Here is a 9,903-nt window from a genome sequence, read left to right as displayed (position 1 = left end):
TCAGTAGGGCCTTGTCTACTGGGGAAGGGCCACAGCGCAGTAGCGGAACATCTGCTTTGCATGCAGAAGGTCCCAGGTTCAGTACCTGGAGATTCCGGATAGGGCTGGGAGAGACCCTTGCTTGAAACCCTGGAGAACAACTGTCCATCAGTGTTAGCCATACCAAAGAAGCAATTAACAAAAAGGCAAGAAGTATAAAAGAGAACCATTACCAATCCTTGCTATGCAATAACAGAGGATCTTCCAGAAAATAAAATATTTTGAACAGCTATAATTCTCAGGATTGTTGGGGAATTTTCTGTGCCAATTTAATCAGTATAAAACCAATGTGTATACACTCAGCTGGGATTCCCAGAGGCTTAGGTTGCTTCCAGACACACTGTTTTACTTGCAGGGAGAGTATATTATCTCACACTTTCTAGTGCTTTTGCCTGTCACTTTCCTTATAGCCAATAGTCTGGTTTTGGAGGGAAGTGGGTTTGTTTCAAGAGTGCCAAATCCACTTTAATGGAACAACCTGAATTTGTTTGTAAATGAGTGAATCGTCCCTCAAAAGAGTGGCAGTCTGGAAGTGGCCTTCAGCTTTTTTCTCCCCTTGGTTTCTTCCAAACTGTCTGCAAACTGCAGGAAGGATTCTGTTGCATAATGGGAAATTTAGGTTTGCACAATGAAAGTGGATTGAAGTGTTCTGCACTCTTGGGCAGATAACCCACTTCAAACAAAACAAAATAAAACAGACTCTTTCCAGTAAGGAAACTGTTGTGAAAATTTTCTAAAAAGTGTGAGATAACGATTGATTGATTAGAAGTCATATAACCTCCCTGCAAACAAATCAGGATGAATGCTCAATAAACATGTCATCTGGAAGCAACTGTTTTGGTTTAGTTTGTGGTTTATTCATGCAATGAGAACTAGCAGCAATAAAAGGAAGATATACAAAACAATCAGTCATATGTTTAGCTTTATTGAAACTGAGCAATTACCTTTTTTGCAACAAACCCTTTTACAGCTAGTGTAAAACTGTAATGCTCGCTTTGCTTTTAATCTTATTTAAGACCCACCCAAGCAAAAATACCTCCGTGTTTTTGTTTGTTTGGTTTTTTTTTTTTTATTTCTACTTTAAAACACATAGCAAGGATCTGGACCACACAGCTCTGGCACCAAAAGGTTAACAGGTTATGAAAATCACAGTACAGTTTTAAAATTATTTAGTTAGTCAATGATATTTAAAATGATAGCCACTTTTTTCTTTTTTCTTTTTTTAGTAAAGATATAAATTAGACATCTGTAAACAAGTCATGTTTACCTATAGAGCTATCAACTTGCAGCTACAATGAGATCAGCAATAGAAAGTCAATGCTAAACTGAGCTATGCCAAGAAACTACAGGGAAATGATAGGTAAGTTACAGTTTGGCACCTTATGCTGTACGTCATTGATAAAAAATAATAATAACCAGCCAAAAGATGAAATGAAATAAATGCACTGTCTTAGAACCAACATAAAATCAGCCATTTTGCAGGTTTTCTACAAGTGGAAGCAATTAAATTAATCACACCCTACACAAGTTGGATCTCAAAAGTTACAATTCTAGGAAAGCAAGAATATTAAAATGCACACCCACAAGAATATTAAAGTATAAATTGTCCCCCCTGACCCACCTTTGCCCTGTTAGTAGAAATAATTTACAATCCACAGAGGGACTTCTGGGCAAACCATTAACTACAGACAGTAATGGAATGTAGCTTAGTAGACTTGTTTCATATAGAAAGGCAGAGTTACCCTGAAAAAGTTTGGTCCTCTGAAAATTCATTGCAGTGCAGCTATTACAGACTGTCTCATGGTAGCTGATACTTTAAAGTATTTCTTAAATACAACTTGAAAACACTGGGGTTTTTTTGGGGGGGGAGCATTGGCCTTGTTTATGTTTGTTTGATCTTGGCAAGAGTCTGGAAGAACCATGGCGAGAGGAGTACGTAAGGAGAAATCCTCATGTGGTGATCCCACAGCAGCTAGTTTTGTGCAATTGTTACTGAAACTTTTCTTTCTGCTTTTCAAATCTCCCCCTCCACTTTCTTTAGTATCACAGACAACAAACCCTCAGTCAGTGACAGGAAAACATTTCACTCTTTATTTACAAGAGAGTCACTTTGGCTAGAAGGTCCCAGCTCAGGTGAACATTGTTTATTTTTTGTGAATATCCTCGTGACGTATAATTTTGTATGTAATCCAGTAAAATATATTGAAGATGAGAAAGGCAAGTGGGAATGCAGCTCGGGATATGGTATCAATTCTTTTGGCACGGTCAACAAACTTCTTCTTGATGGAATCTGAATCCTTTGGCAGTGGGGGTGGGAGAGGATTGGGAGGCGTGGCTTTGACTGCAGCACCATCCTTCACCTGCAGACAATGGCCCATCCCATAGCCACCGAAATTAAACCGGCTGTCACGGGCAGCATCTTCTTCCTAAAGGATGAGCCACAGAAGTAAAAGACAATTAATTTTCTATGCAAATTCCAGTTATGCTTTTGTCCTTAGCAAGGTCCACAAAGTTGTTGATAAAACTCATTTATAAGCTCTGTTCATACCACTGCTTCCCAAAATGCCATTAGTCTTGGTAATGGCAATATTATTTCTGATGAAAGAGCACCCAGATATCTTCTAGTTGTACCTATTTCCCACTGAAGGACAGTGTGGTATAGTGGATAGAGATCATTTCAACACTATACGTTTAAAGTACTCTTATACCTTATCTGCTGTGATTGATTTTAGATTGTTTTATTTTTATATGTTTTTGGCTGTATTATACTATGTGATTTTATTGTATTTCTTGTGTTCACCGCCCAGAGAGCTATTGCTAGTCGGGCGGTATACAAATCTAATAAATAAATAAAATAAATACCACTTGGCTTCCTCCAAACAATCCTGGGAACTTAAGAGTGGTGATAGTTGCTAGGAGACCCCTCCGAGCACATATTGGATTCTTTGGGTGAAGCCATGATAGTTAAAGTGGTATAAGAGTCCCCAAAATGTATGGTGTGGATGTGACCAAAGTGTTGGACTTGGGTTCAGATTCCTGCTCAGCCATGAAGAGTGTTGGGTAACCTTGGATCAATCACTGTCTGTCAGTCCAGTGTATCTCATAGGGTTGCTGTGAAAATAACTCCCCTGTATGCCATCCTGAGCTCCTTGATGATGGATTATTATTACTATTACTAAAAATGTAAATATATTGCCTGTAAGTCGATTCCGACTTATGGCGAGCCTCATGGTAAGTGGTATTCAGAGGTGGTTTACCATTGCCTTCCTCTGAGGCTGAGTGGCAGTGATTGGCCCAAGGTCACCCAGTGAGCTTCGTGGCTGAGTGGGGATTCAAACCCTGGTCTTCCAGGTTGTAGTCCAACACCTTAACCACTACAACACACTGGCTCTCATTACTATTACTAGAGTATGCAAAATGACAATGGCTTCCTCAAAGGTATCCTAAGAATTGTTGTTTACTCAAAGCTGATGAGAAACATATTTTAAAGATCTTCCAGACTACAGCCCCTGTGCTTCCCTGTACTGACAAAATGCTAAGGCAATTTTAATACTTGTTGTAGACCTAACCTGATATTTAGAGACCCCCAGGCAGAAGTCTTTCAAACCTATAATTTGATTAATATGGAACCTGTATAATTGTTGCATGAAGAGCTTGAGCAGTTCCACATGAGTCTTCAGTACCCCCAAAGAAAGTACAATAATTGTTATTTGCGGTTTTTTCCCCTTCTGCACAAATAACTATTTGGTTTACCTTTCTCACCCTAAATATTGCAAACATGCCCTGGAAAATCTGCAATGAACTGAGTTCTTTTTAAAACCTTAAAGGGCACTTTCATAAGAATACAGCAAAGCCCTGTTCCCAGGCCGCTTTCTCAGTTACTTAGCAGTGCATGCAGAAGGAATGCAAATCCAGGTCAGAAGGTTAATTAAAGGAGAACAGATTCTCAGCCGCCAGTGCGTTGTGTTTTGAATTCATTTGGAATCTTTCAAATATGCTAATTACTTATTATGTGAGAAGCTCATCTGGCTTGTCCAGCTTTCCCCCCAAATAACGAGCTTCTACTTTCTACATCCTAGTCTGAAGTTCCTGATGAATGAGGCCATGGCAATCCATGGCTTATGTGGAGAGAGAATGGTTTATGTGTGCTTCTCTCTCACACACACCTTTGCAGCACCTCCTCACACTGCACTGGAAGCCACTAAACCCCTTCCGGGGCCATGATCAATTTTATACCAATTTCACAGATTGGAGTTTCCCCAATAATTCTGAGAATGGAAGCTCTGATAAGGATACTGAGAATTATGTTAGAGATCTGTATTCACCTCATAGAACTACAGTTGCCAGGAGAAGTTTAACCAATTTAATAGCACTTCTACCCATTATAGTGAATGAAGTGGAAGACTGACATGTAGGGATAAGCAAATTCGTCAGTTTCGGTTTTTTCGTTTTTCCAGTCTTAAGTCCAGTTTTTCACATTTCCACATCAGTTTGCTTTAAAGAAAAAGTCCTCATGAAAATTCATCAGCATTTTAGTGTGAATTTTTCCTCACGGACCCATTTTATATGCAGTTTTTCCTTATATGCACATTTTTGCAAAGCAAGTTACCCTAATGTGTTATTTTCACTAATATATGCATTTTATGCACACTTTATCCCAGCCTGTGCTGGAGAACTGCGCTGCAAAATTTGTCTGGAGGGCAAAATTTTGCTGCATTGCTGCATGCATATTGTTTCAGAAAATGTGAATCAGGTTGATTTGCCTTTACATGCAAATTGAATTCAATTTCTCCCCCATCCCTATTGACATGATAACATTCTAAGCTATACCCACCTCAGTATGGGAGTGATTATTTTTGAATGCTTGTCCACATTAAAAAAAGAAACAAAAACCAGGGTGAGCCGACTGTTCCATGTAAAAATGCAGTCTGCAATACTGCAAGCTAGTCACACCAAGGAAAGAAGTTTAGCACAGATCCACCCTGTCTCTCTCTCCCCTTCCCAAATCTAAAGCATTCAAAAATATGACCCACACCCATACTCTCATCTATAGCCTAAAGTGGTACAGTCCAGAATTCTACCACATCAATCTACCCACCACTACATTCAGAATATGTAGATTGGCTCTTTAGCATACACAGGTCCAGAGGAGCTGCTAAAAGACAAGCTGTCTGCCTTGCCAAGCTAGCAGATAAAGGAGCTGTTTGGAGGAGACTCAGAGGCCACATAGACTGCCCATGGTTTATGGCGGACTTGCTATGCAACCCTCTGGACTAGGGTCTATGACTCTTAGACCGCATTGGCTCCCCTGCCTCTACCAGTCCCTGTTTTCCTTTTTCAATCCATGTAGGGAGCTTTGTGTGAGCACTGCACAGAGTGCTTCTTTCCCTCACAATCTGTGAGTTAGTCAGAAATTTGGGAAGGTTACCTCTTTTCTTTCAGTAATACGTGCACAGACAATTGTGTGGGCATAAAAGAAATATTACTTTGCTGGACTATGCAGATTTCAAGGCAAGAGGTATTTGTTGGATGTTAAAATAGCTTGAATATATAACCCTGTTCAGGAGTTCAAAGAATGCATGAGGGCATAAAGTATGTGGGGAGGGTGTGGCAGAGCTGTCCCTTCTACCGCTGACCTTTTTGAACTGAGTAGAAAGGTTTGAAGAAAGATTTTAAGTGTGTTCAGCTGAACATGCTTAGAAGCAGTACCGGACAGCATGGTTGGGTGGAGGTGCTTAGCTGACCTCCTGGCAGGTGAGTTGCTGCTGCTTGCCAGGAGGAGGTGGCGAGGTCAGCATGGTGCAAATGCACCAGTGGAGCCAATATGGTGCTCCTGCCGCTGCATTTGCACTGTGGCGCCCTCCTCACCACTTTGTCCTTCCACCTTTCCCACCCAGTAAGCATCAGCAACTCAACTACCAAGTGACCAAGTAAGGGCTTCTGCCCCACCATGCCATCTGCTCTGCTTAGTAACCTCCCTGCAATCAGGAACCTTGCCTTACTGGGGTTCCTGGTCATGGGATGACTCTAAGTGTGTTCATCCCTGCCATTTCAAGTATTGGTGCTATTGTACAGTTAGTGGTTGTCAGTAGCCATTCAGCATCACAATAAGACTTCCTACCAAGAATACACCAACCAGGTCTCAGCTTAGACCTTTTTTGGTATATTGTTTCATTACATAAACCTGGGGAGCCTTACATAACATTTATCTCAGCAGTTCAGGTGTTGGTTCATGTATCCGCAGCCTATGACAATATCCCATTTCAGTGTGAAGAAAAACGATCACTCCATACATAAACCATTTAATTGCTAATTACCATTGCAATTAATAAAGCACACCTTATTTTTGCTTTTCTTTCCTTGTCTTTGACACAGTGCAAATTTGTAAATCACATCTAATGCAGCCCCATGCACATCACAATTTTGGTCCACACTATCAGATTATCTAGCAGATTTCTAGCATTGTGCAACATGATTTGCTACGCTATGATTTGTTATCTACTGTCAAGAATTAAATGACTTCTCTTAAATATTGATTCAGTTTTGAAAAGAATGATGATTTTGCATTCAATACACTCTGTGTTTTACATGTCATTCCTTTAAATTTGAACTGTTATAGTGAGCAAACAACTTAAAAGAGTATATGGTTTAATTAAATTTCAAGGACCAAAACATTACAAATGCTAGGTTTTTGCCAAAGGACATCAGTGAAGTTTCCCCTTTAGGATTCAAAATATTTTCTATACATGAATAGGTGTAAAGCAGGAAACTCAATAATATCATGCTTATTATACTATGTGGGTACAATCAACCAAGTTATCCTATGCAAGATACAACTTAGCGAAATGAATGAAAATAAACCATGCTCCTGTGCAGCTTCCATTCATTTAAAAGCAACATAAGAAGAACCTGTCTGGATCAGACCAAAGGCCTATCTGATCCATGGTCCAGCATTCTGTTCTCACAGTGGCCAGTCAGATATGGGTAGCCGAGAAGCAGAGCGTGCATGCAATACATTATCCCATTTGTGATCCATAGCAACTGGTATTCAGAAACACACTGCTTCTGATCTTGGAGGTAATATATAAGCATCATGACTAATAGCCATTGAGGATATTATGTAGGTGGATTGTGCCCATAATTCATAATGATATATTCAATGTAAACCAGATAACTAAAGGCATTTATACAATAAGAAACTGCTGGTACTGTATATTTCACCTGTCTCACTCGAAGTGAGGATTTCTGCAAGAAACAATAGGGACTTGGCACCTAAATAATTACTTCAGTATCCTACCTGCGGATTAAACATATGTGTCTTTTAGGCTTCAATCCTATACACATGTATCCGAGAGTAACCCTTCCCAATGAACTTAATGCAAAGTACTTCTGAACAGACATGGATAAGAGTGTACTGTTAGAAAATAATTTGGTTGGTGGCGTGAGCTGTCACAGGAAACAGGATAAGATTTCATCCTTTCCATTGCTGACTGACAATTGTCACCACACAGCAACAGATGTATGCCATGGACTGAGTCAATGTATATTGTATTCTTTGCAGAGCTTGGAAAAGTTACTTTTTAAAACTACAACTCCCATCAGCCCCAGCCAGCATGGCAACTGGAGTGAGCTGACGGGAGTTGTAGTTCAAAAAAGTAACTTTTCCAAGCTCTGATTCTTTGCAATACTTATTTTCAGTGGAGGCTGGTGGCTCTGATGTCAGTGAAGCAGTGAAACTGCTCTAGGTTTTAGTCCAAACTTCCAAGCTGAAAGCACCTTGGACAGCTCCTTGAAGGCTTGGACTAAAATCCAGAGCCAATTCATTGCCCCACTGACATCGAAGCCACCAGCTTCCAGTGCTTACTTACACATCTTAGCCTTACAGTTCCGAACACAAGGACTTTCCAACTGAGTGGTTAGTGCCTTTCATTGAGGCCAGACTTCTGGAAAATGCAAATGCCTACCAACACTCTCCAGATTCTGCTGGGTTCCAACTCCCATCGGCTCTTGCCAGCATTGCTAATGGTAGGGATAATGGGGTTGACAATCCAGCAACATCTGGGGTCTACACATTTTCCATTCCTGCCCTAACACAATTAAGTCATTGAAGGCATATCCATTAATTGGCTGTCTGAGAGTCCAGACAAAGGAAAACTCCATGTCTAAGGCACTTCAACCACCAATAAACAAATGTAGCACCCTTTAGCATCCAACAAAGTTATGAACCTCCACATGCACACAAAAACCCCTCTTGCACATGCCACATCTTCCACATTCATCAAGTAAGTGTAGATCCAGCTAACACTCTAGAGGATATTTTTCCCTTTTTTGTTTTGAGGAAAGCCCTTCCTAAGAGAAGCCTCACTCTGAAGTTAACTCAGGCTGTTCCAACTGTTATGGATATGCAAAGTATCTCAGTGGTCTGAGCTGCATGTGCCAGTGTGTATTTACCTAAGAAGTAGGCTTTTACCCTGCATTTAAATAATTGAGAGTAAAATAAGCAAAAGCTACTTTATTTATAGAAATACATGGTAGATAGGAAAGGCATACCTAGTTCTAACTAACTAACTAAGTTGGAGGTGCAAAGCCTAGACTTAAGTATTGCCCTCATGGCTCAGGAGAGAGAACAAAGCAGAGATGTCTCCTCTCTCCTCGGACAGTCAAAGAAGAAGATGAAGGAGGGGCAGATAAGCTTCCCTGAGCATATCAGTTTACAACAGAAGGAAGTTAGGTAGAGAGAAGCACAGGTAAAGGTAGGCAAGCCTAGCCAGCTGGTGCACCCTAACTCTATCTTCCTTCTGGAATATAAACAGAAGAACTCAAACAGGAGTAGCTCTTGCCCCACTTCCAACTCCAACCACACTAAAGCTCCTTTTGGGTGGCTTTGTCTGCCCTCCTACTCTTCTCCCTTCCCCACATTTCCTTTCTCGCCTTCACTTTTTTTTATATTTGTACTAAGTTTTCAGCTAGGCCTCCAAGGAGATGCACAGTGTGGCACTGCTTGTCTTCCCTGCTATGAGCCTTCGCCAAAGAAAGGGACTTGAAAGGGCTCAGCTTACCCCCATTATAGTTCCACCAGAGACAGTTTTAAGAAACGTCCTGGTGTTTCCGGTTGATCTCATGATCCATATTATCCCACATACCCAAGGGAAAGAACTCCTTTTCTCCCTCTGCTTGTGATAGGTTATATTTTGTACTCTAAGTTCCTCTGTTCTACTCTGTTTCTTTCCACATCTCAAACCTTCCAGCACTGCTGCTAGTTAAGCATTCTTCTCTCTACTTTGAGTCTCGCCTCTAGCCCCTGTAGGATCCCCACGAGTCTTCTGAGCATCTATCTCCTCATTTAGCAATAGGTCCTGGTCCAATGTGAGTATTATTCATGTAATGCAAATAAATGGCATATTCTGAGTTCTGGCTTGTTGTCTTGTTGCTGTTTCCTGTCTCCCCCTTCAGTTTATGTTTGTGGCACACCATGATTGTCAGCTAAGGACTCTAAACATGGGCCAGTCTGGGACACATGGACATAAGAACATAAGATGAGCCTGTTAGATCAGGCCAGTAGCTCATCTAGTCCACCATCCTATTCTCACAGTGGTCAACCAGATGCCCATGGGAAGCCCACAAGCAGGAGTTGAGCGCAAGAGCACTCAAGCATATGGAAATTTTGTGGCTAGTCCACTCTCCTTCAAGAACACATGCTATAAAAATAGGACCTTGGGAAAAGGCCATTGCTTGCCTCTCTGCTGACTAGGGATGTGATCCTTTGGCCACTGCTGCTTCGAAAGCATTCCATCGATCTAACAGGCAGTATTAACTCAAGTTCATCCTTTATCCATTGGTTTTACTGGTCTGATTTTATGTGAA

The 9,903-nt window shown here is 40.9% G+C and overlaps 1 protein-coding gene across 2 annotated transcripts in view; it reads right to left on the bottom strand.

The window, feature by feature from the left end:
* Positions 1-989: 989 nt before the first annotated feature.
* The window catches only part of GLRA2 (glycine receptor alpha 2), a 217,117-nt gene continuing 208,203 nt past the window's right edge, over positions 990-9,903 (bottom strand). For both annotated transcript variants that reach the window (XM_061629427.1, XM_061629428.1), the window contains exon 9: positions 990-2,465. In XM_061629427.1, coding sequence (XP_061485411.1) covers positions 2,184-2,465 — 282 coding nt within the window. In that variant the 3' untranslated portion in view covers positions 990-2,183. The remainder of the gene's footprint in view (positions 2,466-9,903) is intronic.

The sequence above is a fragment of the Rhineura floridana genome, chromosome 5, assembly GCF_030035675.1.
Source record: "Rhineura floridana isolate rRhiFlo1 chromosome 5, rRhiFlo1.hap2, whole genome shotgun sequence".
Classification (NCBI taxonomy): Eukaryota; Metazoa; Chordata; class Lepidosauria; order Squamata; family Rhineuridae; genus Rhineura; species Rhineura floridana.
The sequence above is the reverse complement of the archived record's forward strand: the minus strand, read 5'-3'. Positions and strand labels throughout refer to the sequence as shown.